This window comes from Helicoverpa zea, chromosome 28 (assembly GCF_022581195.2).
Source record: "Helicoverpa zea isolate HzStark_Cry1AcR chromosome 28, ilHelZeax1.1, whole genome shotgun sequence".
NCBI classification, from domain to species: domain Eukaryota; kingdom Metazoa; phylum Arthropoda; class Insecta; order Lepidoptera; family Noctuidae; genus Helicoverpa; species Helicoverpa zea.
The window spans coordinates 2,285,517-2,301,013 of NC_061479.1; the positions used below are offsets into that span (position 1 = coordinate 2,285,517).

The window sequence follows — 15,497 nt, forward strand, 5'->3', positions numbered from 1 at the left end:
ATTTTAATTTTAATTACCTTAAGTGTAATTTTAATATGATTGTGTATAGTTTTAATGTGTTTTTTGTTAATAGTGCTGGTTTTAGATCAACTTGAGTTTTGTTACAAGATTATATGAACAAATATGGATATTATTTATTAATGAATTCACGTTTTGTCCAAAATATGGAGTTATATTTGCATGAACTTTAGGCGTTACACATTTCCGACATACTCCCATAAAATGAGGCATTTTTGACACCAAATACCACAACGGGAGGTTTTCTTTTTGTGAATTTAAAAAATAGTTCCCAAGAACTCGATAGATGGCGTTGTACCTACAGAATTACTGGGCCTTTGGCAAAATGCCAAGGCTAAAAAGAAAACATTCCAGTAGCGAACCTAGATCAGCGCAGTCTATCCAGCCGCCGGGAAAAGAATTTAAAAAAAAAATAGGGATTTTCTTTTGGGGGTTTGTTTTGACATCATCTCCAAAATCGGGGAATTTTAATAGGCTTGACTTTTCGGACAATTTTGAACAATATTTTTAAGTTTCGTGCTAAAGCCAGCACTATTGCAAGCGATGATCGCGCTCTCGTTGTCATATCTAAGTCCAGTGTGAACAATTGTACTGAAATATATCGTTAATATCCCTAAGTATGGAGTTTTATTTCTGTTTTTACCTGCCTAACCTTTTCGCAGTAAGTTGGAGTCTGCTTCCAATCTATCTAAGGCTATCATTGAACATCTTTGGCAGTCGTTACGGGTAGTTAAAAGCCAGTAAGTCTGACAACCAGTCTTAGGCTGCCTGTCCACCGGAGCGGAGCTAGGCTGCGGAGTGGAGAAACTAAGAAATATTAACCAATAGGATTGCACAAAATCTCCGCTCCTCAATCCTATTGGTTAATATTTCTCAGTTTCTCCACTCCGCAGCCTAGCTCCGCTCCGGTGGACAGGCAGCCTACCAAGGGGTATTGGGTCGCCGGGTAACTGAGTTAGGCCGCGTTTCCACTAACGCGGAGCTGGGCGGAGAGGAGCGGAGAAGAGCGGTGAAAAGTGGTCAGTGTTTCCACTGAAGCGGAGCTGGGCGGAGAGGAGCGATGAAGAGCGGTGAATGGTCAGTGAGCGGAGCAGAGCGGAGTGGAGCATACTTTTGGTTTCAATGAACTTCTCATCCATTTTGATACGTATGCACTTAGTGACGTAACGAAGACAACTGACACACTGCACGCGAGTCACAGGCCGCTCCGCTCCGCACGGCTCCGTACCGCCCTGCTGTCCTCCGCTCTGTACCCCAATGCTCGCTGTCCTCCGCACTGCACCGCCTCGATGTATGAATATTCGCTCAGCTCTGCTCCATCCCGCTCGTACTGTTTCCATTGAAGCGGAGCGGAGATTTCAAGCATAGTCATTGGTCAATTTGTGCACCGCTAAGCTCCTCTCCTCCCAGCTCCGCGTCAGTGGAAACGCGGCCTTAAGGAGGTCAGATAATAGCTCCTTGTAAAAAGGCTCCGAAACTACTAAAAAAATTTGAAGAATTCTTTCACTGTTAGGAAGTTTGACCATCCCCGAGTACCATAGGTAGGCCATAGGCTATATTTGGTAGTTCCCAAGGGACTCACGTAAAATCGTGGGTAGCTAAATTTATAAATAAAACAAAAAAAACTGTTCTTAACATTATTTATTTATAATACATAATTTATTTTAATTGGCCTATGACCTAATTAAAGTAAAAAATAAATAGGTAACTTCTTATTTTTACATCATAATACGACATTTATGTTGCGTTACAATCATCCAAATTTTACGCAAAAAAGGACAGAACTACATATTGTATATATATAGCTATATGTCTTTCTGGCATTGAAAAATGGATTATTCTAACAAAACATAAAATTCTAGAATCATTTTAAGGCGTGTGTTATTTACTAGGATCAGAAGGCGAAAATATATTATCTACATAAATTGAAAACTGGTTAGATGTCAGTCAAATTCACATTACTTACTTCAAATTAAATATTTCTTACAGATCAAAAAATCACCCTCGAAAAAAATTATGTCAGTTTTTTTCTAAATAGCTGTCAAATACATTGAAGTAAAAATTTTACACAAAAACAACATGATTTTTTATTGTAGAAAAATCTTCATTTTAGTGGAAAGAAACTTTGTTCTTCATATACAGGTCGATGTTATCTGAAAATTGAAGAAAATCTATTAATTTATGTTATATTGAACTGTTTAATCACCTTCTGAACGCCACAAAGGTCTATTTAAGTCAAGACTTAAAAGCGTATTTTGTAAGAAATAACAAACTATAATATTTTTCTCCCAAAAAATTTTTTTTTACTCTAAAAAATATATACTTAAAATATGTAAGTTAAACCAAGAATTTCATAATACAGTTACTAGGTGATAAAAACAAAAATGTAAAAACTGTAGCGTTCAAAAGTTTATAAAAAGAAATAAAAAAACAACATACCGTTAGTATTACGAGCATCCATGTTAGTTGATATTATAAATTAATAGAAAAACATATAATGCCATATAAAAAATAAAAAAGCAAGTTAATTCGTTAGCCATCTAAAAGAAATAAAGGTCCGGAACTTTCTAGTTAGAAAATACCCATCACGTCAAGCTACTCCCAATCTGTAAAATGCTCCCAAACAAAATTGAACCTTATGCTTTATAGATATAGTAGAAAATCTATTTTATCCTCATTTGTCTTTGCGATGTTACATGATCTTCGCATGCTGTTACTGCATGTATCAATACATACAAACTGTAATACCATATTATTTAAAAAAGAGTAACAATGGAGTTTCTTGCCCGTTCTTCTCCATAGGAAGCTACTTTTGGAATGGGCAACTAGAATCAAACTTATTTATATTTTTGACGTTCATAAGTGCTTGTAAAGGCCTAAATGAAATAAATGATTTGACTTTGATTGAAGACATTTGACATTGTAGTAGCTTGATGTGCTGGCGTCTGTACAATCATTTGTAACCAAAAAATATTTTAAAAAATGCTATAAAAACATTAAATAAAACACAAAATATAAATGCATAGCCACCTGATTATATTTAATGAAGTCATGCAAAGGGTGCCAAAGTACATGTCATGAAAAAATATGAAATTGTTAGAATTACATAAGAATTAGAAAAAAATGCAATTGTTACATTTTATACTTACTGAATTGACTATTTCATTTGGTTAGTTTATAATTTCGTTCCAAAAAAATATGAAATATGAATAAGTAAATTGTATAAAAATTGCATATTTTAGACCAAGAGCCTTTAATTCTCGGACATTATGTACTTGATAAGAAAAAAAAAATATGGTGTATTCGGTAAATCCCGTGTAAATTAGATGTATTTGTAAAATCTATGCATTCAATCAGGATTTAAACGGGAAACAATCGTTTTCGTCAAATTTTTTTCGTCTCGGTACAAATTCAATTCAAATTCTATGTGTACTTATGCTCGAAATATAGTAAGTTCGGTATCTAAAATTAGGTAAAATAAAATAATTAAAAAAAATGCTGACTTTTAACCTGTTCAAGAATATATTGTTACAAATCAATATTGACCAACATTTATTGTAGGCGGATACATTTACCAGACACTAACAAGGTCCCATTTTTTACCGCCTCATACCACATTGAGATTACCAGACGATATTGAGATTACCAGACGATATTGAGATTACCAGACAATATTGAGGTTACCAGACAATATTGAGATTAACAGACAATATTGAGAATACCAGACAATATATCGTATTTTAAACCGCTCAAAAGTAGTAGACGAGCTCTAATTATTTTTTTGGTTCAATTAACGCTCAATATTTATTTATAGCGGTTTGTAATTCTGTTATTTTAACTGTCTGTCGTTGATCTTATTTGAATGTATTTAATTTCTGAGAATATAAGTATACCCCAGCGGGGCCCAGCAGGGCCAAGGCCTGCCGGGGCTGCGAGTTGTTCGCGCTCATTACCGCGGCGCTGGTACATACGCGGCCTACGACGGAACACGACGGTTTTTAGTCAGTAAGAGTCTGACACTCCCTCACCGCGCGTAACCCACAGCGGGAGAGTCATTTGATGATTTGTGACGTTTTTTTTTTAAATAATAAAAATATAATATAAGTCCGAAGGTCATAGCATCTTGGTCTAATATGACTGCAAATTATTAGAACATTAACAGTGTTAAAAAATATATAAAAAAACAGCTAAAATATTAGTAATAATGTTCACGATTGTTAAAATTAAACAGCTGGGCCTTCAGAGATAGAAGCATACGTAATGTATAGCTCCGTCTCTTTTCTGCACTGAAATTTTGATGCCTAAAATAATGTCACTATATGGCCCAAGATTATAACAGTAGGTATATTGTAAAGGTATTATCGGACTAGCGTTTCTACTCTAGGCCTACAAAAACATTGCGCAATATTACAATAAAATAATATGTAGCTTAAAACACAAAAAATCATTACAAGACTTTTCTAACAAATCCAAACACAGCTTTGATACGATGTTCCGTCATGTTCCAGTTCATATCTTCCGGCTCCATCATCAGATCAGTTCGACAGTACCATATTATTATATATTGAAGTTTACCCAATGATTTTTAGCTAGCAACATTTTTAGTGCGCAATATGTTTATTGAAATATTGCGCAATGTTACTGAAGGCCGACTAAGGCAAGAATCGCGCCTCAATCCCTATTTTGAAACCACTTATATTGGCAGTTGCCCACGTAGTTTCAACGTTTCACATAAAAGACTAAGTAGTCTTGATAATTTTTGGAAAATTCTAGAAAAACTTCCTCCTCTTTACATCTGGTGTTCTTGAATTCCCTTTGTTTGAACCCTCTTCATTACTTCGTATACAATATATTGCATCTGATAAATAATTAAAATCAGTTAACAAAAATATCTATTCATCTATACTTCACTATCACTAGATAGTATAAAACAAAGTCGCTTTCTCTGTCCCTATATCCCTACGTATGCTTCATCAACTCCCGAGCCTTTTTCCCGACTATGTTGGGGCCGGCTTCCAGTCTAACCGGATGTAGCTGAGTACCAGTGCTTTACAAGGAGCGACTGCCCTATCTGACCCCCTCAACCTAGTATGAAATCCAATCCCTATTATGCTTAAATGTTGAAAACTACGCATCGGATTTTGATGCGGTTTTTTTTTATAGATAGAGTGATTGAAGAGGAAAGTTAATATGTATAATGTAGTGATTTAGTAACAGCACCGGTCCCTAGTATACAACGTTATTTTTTGTTTGTGCGAAACCTGAATATAGTTTGTTCAGAATCAGTAACTGAATCGATTCTAATAGTTTTTACACCATGTTATATTTTTTCCCAAAATTATCTAAAAAACTTTGAATGTTGGACACCACAAATAGGTATTTATTCTCGCACAACGGCGGTCACGGCGAGTTCATAGCGGGCGCGAGCGCACAGTGCTATCGCGTTGCGCGGCATGTGTGCGTTTTGTGGTGATTATGTATTTTTACGGACAGTCCCGTAACTTAACAAGCTTATAACTTTGTGACTTTTCATGATACGGTTTTGAAATTTCGTACATAGATTCTTTACATAAAAATACTAGATAGGTGTATCAGGTTTCGCATAAACAAAAAATAACGTTATATAATAAAGAAGAAACTTTTATTTGTACCCTAAAAGCTTCGAAACTACTGAATCGATTTGATAAATTTTCACTGTTGGAAAGCTACACTGTTCCCGAGTAACATAGGCTATATTTTATCTCGGTATGGGGTGCAGTTCCCACGGGACGCGGGTGAAACCAAGGGAAAACGGCTTGTGTAGTATATGATTATTTTATGAAATAATAGTCTAGCTGTTACCAGCAGCGTTGCCCATGTTAATGAACTAAGAAGTTGTTCTATGTACGGTTTCTAAAAATATATATAACTATGTATTTCTATTATATTTAACTATTTTAAAAAAGGGGTTCTACTAAGTATTGCCAGATATTACTACGGAAAAACCCCCGACCCAAAAAAAGTACGCAATAATTATGACAAAAGGTTAAAAACGCAAAACCCTATAAAAAGCAAAAAAAATAACTTTTAACACTACGTGAACTAAATTTTGTCGTGTCGGGGGACCGCTCTAATTCATTACTTTAGATACGTGTTTTTTTTTTTACACGAATGTTGTAATTAGGTAGGTATCATTTGATTTATGTAAGTATTTATGAAGGTAAAAAGCGGTCCCCCGACACGTCAAAATTTAGTTCACGTAGTGTTAAAAGTTATTTTTTTTGCTTTTTATAGGGTTTTGCGTTTTTAACCTTTTGTCATAATTATTGCGTACTTTTTTTGGGTCGGGGGTTTTTTTAAATTTATAATTTAATTTTATTTCATGCTTTTTAAAGGAGCATGAAATAAAATGATTTTTTAAAGGAGGAATGATTTTTTAATGATTTTTTAAAGGAGGAGGAGGTTTTACTTCTTTCATTTAATTTATTTTATCTTAAGATGGGGTCGCTATATGCGATCTCGGCCAAAGGAAGCTGTTTAACAATCCTCATGACAAACTGGCTCTGGGAGAATTGCACAGATTGAGAAACAATAAAGATGAACCTTTGGACATTCTAGATTTTCAGCAAAAATATAAATCGGTTTATCCGTTTCATTCTGGCATTCCAGGGTTTCATCCACCACATCCCATTTCCAGCATCAGGTTCTCGTCAATCAGAAACATGAAGAGAACTCGTCAAGACAAATTCAACGAGCCCAAACTCGATGGGTTTACTAAAAGGCAGTTCAGGGTTACGTCTCCTACCTTCGTGCCCTAACAGCAGACCAGCTCAGTGGTTCCAAAAGACATTAGTGTTTCAAATTTCAGATCCCACATATACTTGCAAGTAAACTGAGCGTGTAACATTCCTATCACATCTAGCAAACGAGCTGATGACCTTGAAGACCTGAACCGATTTCCACCAAACATAGCTAAGAACACTCCCGACTGACATACCTTTTAAACAAAAAAAACCGCATTACAATCGGATCATCCGTTTGGGAGCTACGATGCCACATACACACACACACACACACACAGACACGTCAAACTTATAACACCCCGTCGTTTTTGCGTCGGGGGTTAAAAATAATGTCAGTCATTATACAAGAAATGGTTTTAGAAAATATTATATCTGAGTTATATTGCATTGCAAAGTTTTAACAGAAGAGTATGGAAGAAGAAAACATGCTGCGTCGACCTTAAATCAAAATTGTGATAAGGGCAGAAGAATAATGATTATAAATGATGATTGCAAAGTTTTGACCTTCATGCTACTTTCTCGATTTTTATAGAAAAATCTGGCAACACTAGTATACTAACTACAGTACTAAAACAACACAAAAACAATAATAAATACAAAAACAAAAAAATAAAAATTACCAATTTATTATTTAAATAAGAAAGAACTACATTAAATAATAATTTACTAAACATTAACTACGGTTTAATACTTTCGGTTTTTTTTTTATAAAAAAAAATGGTATGAGAATCTATGGTATGGCTGTAAGTGAGACTTTTTTTTACTTTGTAAAACACATAACCCTCCTTTGCGTGGCTCGGTCGGGTAAAAAGGCCAATTTAGATATGAAAATATATTTACACAGACAGAAATATTTTTATATAAAATTATTGTATTTTTTTTACAAAATCTCACTCACGCCATTTTGGAGAAAATATTTTAATAATACTTTTTAAATTAAATTGTATTATTTTTGGTAGCCATTGAAGATTAAAACATAATATTAAAATTATAATAATACTTTTGAGCAGAGAATCATCATATACTTTTTTCCTATAATGAATTTGGGGATTTTTTTGGAATTTAGAGCCAGATAAATTTTGGAAAAACGCACATTGAATTTGGAAAAGATATCTAAATCTTGCATTCGAATTTTGAAAAAAATGTGGCAACAAAAAATTTGGTAAAAAGCACTTAAGAGTAATGAAATTTTATTTTGGATCTCTTTCTGTAATTAAACATTTCAGTGCTAAAATATAAAGTCTATCCATTTTTAAGTACTGAACAATTTTGATATTAATATTATTTTCGGTTAGTTTTTACCATTTTACCAATTCAGTTAGAATGATTAAAAATATGATGGTAAATGATAAGTTTATATAGCAGTGATAAGTTCAAAAATATTATTTGCATTAATTTATCTAAAAATACTTTTCTTTTATAAAAAAGTATTTTCTTAATTTTAATTCTCTTTTGCACTCAAGTACAAATAATATTTTTTGAATTATATTTTATTAGGTAAAAGCTGTGTGCCAATCAATGATAAGCTCAAATCTCTATTAGTGCTTCCAAAATTCCAATTAGTTAGAAATTAATGATGCCAATTAATTAAAAGTCTAGGCCAATTATAATTAGTACTTTACTATACTTTGTGCTTATTTGAGTTGTGAACGATTATTTTGAGTTGATTTTAAATATTACTGGTTTTGGAGTAGCTATATCGCTTTCTCAGTTGGATAAATTAAAAAATAAATAATGTTCGAAGTATTTTCGTTAACTTATGAATATTGATGAAAATTATAAAAATAGATATAAACCTCTATTTAGATTTTTATTTCATCTTTCAAAGATTAAGGTACTTTGTTTGCTTAAACGCGCTAATCTCAGGAACTACTGAATAGAATTGAAAAATTCTTTCATGGTTACATAACTCATTTATCGAGAGAAAAGCTATAAGGCTACTTTTTATCCAAATACATGAAGTAGTTCCTACTACACGCGGGTGAAACCACTGTCAGATTATAGTACAAAAATTACTCTACCAATATTATCTCCATTCAATTTCTGTGTCTAGAACCAAAAAAACGAATCTAACTACAAGAATTATTTTTTTCTCAACCCGTTCACAACTCAAAGTACCAACCAGCTACTTAACAACCAGACTGCTCAGAAACTCAATGTTTAAGATTACCAATAATAGCTTCAACCACTTGAGTCGAAGAAGCCTGTCCTCCAAGGTCCGGAGTCATGATGTGGTCTTCATTGATGGTCTTATCAACGGCTGCTTTAATCAGGTCAGCATGGAAGTGGTGTCCGAGGTGTTCTAGCATATCGATGGAAGCATTTATCATAGCTATGGGGTTGGCCACGTTTTTGCCTGCGATTGCGGTACCTGGAATATTAAAATTTGTTATAATTTTTGTGGGAGAGTCTGTCTCTAAATATGGTTATTTCCTAGGACAACAGATCTGATTCGAAAAAAAAAAAACTTTCAGCATTATACAGTCTATTTATTGAGGAAGACTTTAGAATATACTTCGTCCCAATAACCAAAGTAGATAGATAGATTATATTTTATTCTACACCAAGAAAATTAACAACACAGGACACATCATAACACACAAAGAACAGTACAATTATTGGCGGTCTTGTCGCTAAATAGCGATTTCTTCCAGACAACCATTGGATGGAGTTTATCTATAGAACACAATGGAAAAGGGCAGTTTAGGGTGTACATACATATAGATTATAAATACGTGATAAATACCAAAGATATAAAAAATAATGAATAAACAGTCAAGTTAGTAGTTCCCCAAGGACACGGGTGAAAACATTGGTGGAACCTAGTTAAGCTAAAATAAAATAAACTTATATATATATATATATATTTTCAATTTATGTAAATATTTTGTGAATGAACATTATTATATCACTACAAAAAAAAAAGTTAAGCTATTAAAGTAATACTAAAATCGACATTAATCCGCAAAATTGCTGTGTTCCATTAGGATTATTTATGACAGGCAATTATTTATGATATTTGAAATACATTTTTGGGACCCACAAAAACACGTTTTTTTTTACAGTAATTTCTAACCAGATATAGTTATCGGCACGAATCTTGAGCTCTGACCTTCACCTGCGCAGAAGTAATTTATTGAGTCCCTTTTGTGGTATTCGTGAGGCGCGGGGGCGGGCTAAAGCGGTGATTGTCCCGCAGCGCATCGCGTCATAGCCGTCACTCGGGATTGGTTCTTTGCTAATAAATCACTTCTGCGCAGATGTAGGTCAGAGCTCAAGATTCGTGCCGATAACTATACAACAGAGTTCTAATAATAAATAAATATTTTTTTATTTTATAGAATCTTTTGTGCCTAATCTAATAATTGAAAATGTGTTATAAAATAAATAACCGTATCTGTGTAATAGACGGCATCATCTGTGTAGTAGACGCAGCTAGTCATGGATTTGGAGTCTCCTGAACTTAGTGTTTATGATGACGATATAAATTAAGTTAGTAAATACCAGTATTCCTAGTCCCCGGCTCGAACACGGCGTAGTGGTCGCCGTAGTTGCGGCCCGAGTGTATGCCGGCGCCGCCCAGGATGCCGCAGACCACGTTGGACACGATCGAGCCGTACAGGTTCGTCATTAGCATCACATCGAATTGTTGCGGCCTGGGAAAGTGGAAAAAGAGTAAATTAATAAGGTGGTAGCAGAAAGTTCTAATATAAAATGTTTTTTTGATGTTTTACCTAAGTTAAAAGAAGATAATATCTTCTTTTATTATAATATATCTGCATATTATGCGGTGTGATATTATCGTTTGCGGTAATAATAATATTTTAAAATGTTAATATTTTTTTATATTTTTAAATGTTTTTTAAAATAAATGAATGAGAATATTTTTCAAAATTTCTGAAAAATTAGTTAGAAAGCTACACTCTTCCCGAGTAACACAGGCTATATTTTATCCAGATACATACATGAAATAACTCCCTTATGGTTTTAATCCCGACGTTTCAGATAATTTACAGCACCCATAGTCTGCCCGTGAACATAAAAGCAGTTTTATTCAAATGACTTATATTCGAGTTACTGTTACAGCCTTTTTATCGTCCCACTGCTGGGCACAGGCCTCCTCTCACATGGAGAAGGATATATTCGAGTAAATGCCACAAATTATTCTTATTTACCAATATAAAACTTACCTAGACACCAGCTGCATACAGCAGTTGTCAATGATAAGATCGTTGTGCTCTAGCTCGGGGTAGTCCTTGGCGACGCGTCGGGATGTCTCCAGGAACAAGCCGTCTGAAAGCTTCATGATGTTCGCTTTGTGGACCGTTGTCACCTGGAATTGGAGAAAAATATTATGTTAGAATCTAATACAGTAAAAACACCAACAGCGCTGGAAGCCGACCCCAACATAGTAAAGAAAAAGCTCGGGAGATGATGACTCATAAAATAAAGAGGAAGTCTTTTGTAGGGTCCAAAAGGGCCCAAAACTATTGGACCGATATTTCACTGTTAGAAAGTTAAGACTATCCCCGAGTAAAATAGGCAATATTTTGTCGGGGTCCCGGCAGTAATTCCTACGGGACACGGTGAGACCGCGGAGAAACAGCAACTAGAAAGAAACAAAGAAAAGAAAGAAAATATTTTTTATTGAGCAACAATAGACGCATACACACACTTAAAATTAGGCACATTATACAGAAATAATGATAGAAGGGGAAAATATGCGTCTTAAAGCGCGCAATACGGCCCTCGCTCAGCATAATGCTGCGACCCGGAACGAGACAGAGTCCCAGCGCTGGTTTTCAGCGACAGCCGGTGCTACCGCGATGACGTCTATCGGTGATGCTGATTATGAATTGGTATAAATTAAAATAAATAAATAATATAATTTAAATGTTGTGTTTTATGTTGTGATATGACTTTATGTAAATATTGTGTTGTGATATGTTAATATGTGATACAAGGAAATTGTGCAGTAAGTGGATTAATAGTATGTGGCAGATGCTCCACTAAACCTAAGTCCAGCTAGTTCAGTAGTTTTGAAAGCCGGACATACAGTTACCTTCGCGATATGCTATGTAAAAACAACTATGTATCAAAAAAAACTATGAAAAGTTTGTTTGAAAGTTTGAACACGCTAATCTCAGGAAAAAATCTTTCAGTGTCAATAAGCTATCCTCATTTATCGAGGAGTCTCATACCATCCATAAGTGAATTTAATTTTATTTGTTATTTACAGGTACCAGACGTTAAAAATATCAAAAAATATACTAAATACAATTCAAACTCAAACTCAATTTTTTTTTATTCAAATGGACCTATGAAAGCTCTTTCGAAACGTCAAAGTAGTTAGTTGCATTTTTGCCCATATAAACTTATACATTTACCTTCTTCCTGCCATTTTTCTTGGCGAACTCGAAGGCGAACCTCGCGACGCGCTCCGAGTTGCTGGCGGTCACCACCTTCATGGACTCGATGACTCCTTTCACTGATTCATGCTCCAACATAGCGTACTCGCCTTCTGTGTTTTGTCTGGAATTGTGTTAGGGAAAAATGGGACCCTATTAGTAAGATAATGCTGTCAATTTGTCCGTCGGCCACCTGACGGCATCTCATAACAAGTAGAAAGACCCAAGTTCAACATAAACAGTAATTTTTATTAGAAAAGAAATGTATACTATGTATTTTCAAGTTCTATTTTCAAAGTACACAGATATTTTAAGAAAAACGTACGAAAAGTTCATGTAGGAGAAAATGGAATTATATAAGACAGACAGAATATCACAGAATGTATTATTGTTACCACTATAACATCATACTAAAAACTAAAATAAATATTTTAGGGGCTCCTATACAATAAACGTGACATTTTGGTAATTGTATTGTTTTGGACCTGCACATTACGCCACCCTGGAAGATTAAACCCTTCCATGCGCAAATACGACTCGCACCTGGCCGCTTAAATACTCAAGTTAAAGACAATGTTCAACTAAAAAAAATAATTCAAGAAAAAGAAAAAATATTTTAACTAAAGACAAAAAAATATATGTTGGTTGGCACACCCTTTCACGGTCGGTTAGCCCCATGGTAAGTTATTAATTAACAATACTTTGGTTTCTTCTGGCTTCTAATATCCATGCTTACCTGATAATATGGATGTCAATATTCTTATGCCTGGTAGCAACCCCAGGGAAGGATTTGCAGTGCAGTACATAAGCGTACATGTCCAATTCATTGCGAAGGGCAACATTACGGGACGTCACATACGCAGCTTCACTCTTTGTCTCGATATTACCCTGAAATGTGGGAGATTTTGTTTAATTATGGGAGAATTTTCCACTACACTCTATTTGAGTATTTTATCATTTTGTACAATAATTATGATGAACCAATGAATATGATTGGTGAATGTCAAACGCGTTTATATCAACAAGCATAGGACATCAAGTATTGTACAATTCTCTATACTCTATTTCAATAGGCACTTAACTAAATATTAACATTGTGATAAGACTTTTTAATTAAAACTCAGTGTGAAAATAAAATGTGGCATCAATTGAATAAATATTCTACCTTAGAAAGTTGAAAACATTCTAGGATTCTAAGCGACAGATAATTTGTATTATTTATTCCCATATTCTCGTCAATTGTTAAACTGCTAGCCAGCTGCGCAGGACATATTATAGTGCAGGCGCATTTGCTTGGACACACTCACGAGGTGCACTCACTATTCCTTCAATCTCGTAGCACAATGGGACAAAAATCTGACACCACCAGAGATTAATCAAAGAAGATAAATACCTTCAAACAGACACCGTTTCTTTTAATGGTAGTGATGGCATACTTCAGATCATCATCATTATCCGCGTTGGGGTCAATGTCTACTATTTCAAAGTCTACCGGCGCTCCGATGTACCTGGAAGATTAATTCATATGCCATCATTATTTGCTTGGCCTTCTTTCACTAAGCTGAGCTTCCAGTGTAGCTGACTGCTGCTAAGTACGAATGTGCTGCAAAGAGAGACTGCCTATCTGACCTTCTCAACCAACTTTCCAGTGTCTCTTGGTTGGCAGACTTTCTAGCTTTTGACTGTCCAGGATGAATGTCAAAAATGTTCAAATCACAACCAGGAACCAAGTTTTACATGTATTCCAAATTATGATGGAACTTACTGGTGGAATTTCTCTGAACTTCAAAGTTAGGGCATAAACCAGTAACTTAATATTATTAAATACTAGCATTTAAATCTTAACAAAACAAATGCACTGCATTCTCTTGCATATGTATCTACTTAGCTTGTTATGACTAATTGCTTCTGAAGGCACTTTAATAATAATTATAGAAAGGAAATTGATAACACTAATTAACAGTCTATACATGTGTACAAGATAACCAGTATCATTATGTAGCTTTTGTTTTGTCTGGGTGCTGACAGACAGTCTATGTTCAATTTTTACATTGGGCAAAGTAATGTAGAGTTGATTTTTGAGGTTCTCTTGGGTTCTTTGTAAACCCATATTATTAAATATCCATAGAATGGAGTATATGGTGTCAAACAATGTAATTGCAATGACTGTATGGGACTCAAAATTCATTAAGCAGATCCAAAAATGAAAAAACCTTGAAAAAAAATACCTCTTTTTAATATTTGTATAGAAAGAAAAGAAGAATTAAGTTCAGCTAAAAAAACAAAATTATATTATACAAGAAATAAATATTTATAACAAGCGCACTATCTGCGTCTCCTACTCAATTGTGTTTGTATTAAATCGAAATAAGTATCTTGCTAATTCTTCAAAGGCCTGTAATATATAGGCTGAAGTACATAATCCATACTTTATGTGCCAACCTCTTTAACAATTCTGAAGACTGTTAATTCAATAAACTTCTATGCTAAATAAGGATATATTTTCCCTTTAAGTCATGTGATAATTTCTGACGAACGATAAATTAAACGCAATTGTACTCTAGAAATATAAACTACAGGTTTCATATTACATATTGCATTAATTATGGAGGCTACACATATAATAGGACATAATTTTATATGTCTAATATAAATAATTTACTGAGGAAAAATTTGCGAGGCAATTTGAAAATAAACACAGCTGATTTTTGGCAATCTCGTTGGCAAGACCAAAAAGGTGTTAAAAATGAGGTTATAACTTACTTGAAAATGTCTCTGACGTAGCCCATGCACTCGGGGCCGATTCCTCCACCAGGGAGCATGGTAACGGCGTGACGGCCTCCATAATGAGCCTTGGGAACGAGATGCACCTTCCTTACAACTGGGGTTTTGTGCTGCACGTCGAAATCTGATAGCTGGGCCGGTGCAGCAGCAGAACTAAGGTTAACAACACCACGGAGTTCAGGCCGGACATTTAATTTCCTTAATAATCTTAGAGCCATCGTGAATTTTGTGCAATTTTTTTGGCCCAACTGTTAAATAACCACAGGAAGAGGAAAATGGGAAAATGGCAGATGGCCACGATTTTCTCCGTCAGGTGGCGCTGTTATGTCAAAGTTTTTGTATAGATGGCAGCTCTGGACTCCGTTTGACAGCTCAGCTAACGAATTTTGTTTGTAAACATGAGAGGTTTTATACGTTATTTTTAATGAAAATACGGTTTATTGTTTCATGAAACTTACTTGTAACTACGATTGATTCGTAAAATGTTATTTTAAAATATTTCTAT

At 34.6% G+C, this 15,497-nt stretch overlaps 1 protein-coding gene across 1 annotated transcript; it reads right to left on the minus strand.

Moving 5' to 3' along the window:
• Positions 1 to 1,644: 1,644 nt before the first annotated feature.
• LOC124643701 (isocitrate dehydrogenase [NAD] subunit gamma, mitochondrial-like) lies at positions 1,645 to 15,296 on the minus strand. The gene is made up of 8 exons (XM_047182739.1): positions 14,972 to 15,296; positions 13,602 to 13,716; positions 12,945 to 13,096; positions 12,188 to 12,332; positions 10,991 to 11,133; positions 10,305 to 10,456; positions 8,971 to 9,171; positions 1,645 to 2,171 (listed from the first exon to the last, which is right to left on the minus strand). The coding sequence occupies exons 1-8, from the start codon at positions 15,208 to 15,210 to the stop codon at positions 2,128 to 2,130; spliced, it is 1,191 nt and encodes a 396-aa protein (XP_047038695.1). The 5' UTR covers positions 15,211 to 15,296; the 3' UTR covers positions 1,645 to 2,127.
• Positions 15,297 to 15,497: the final 201 nt, after the last annotated feature.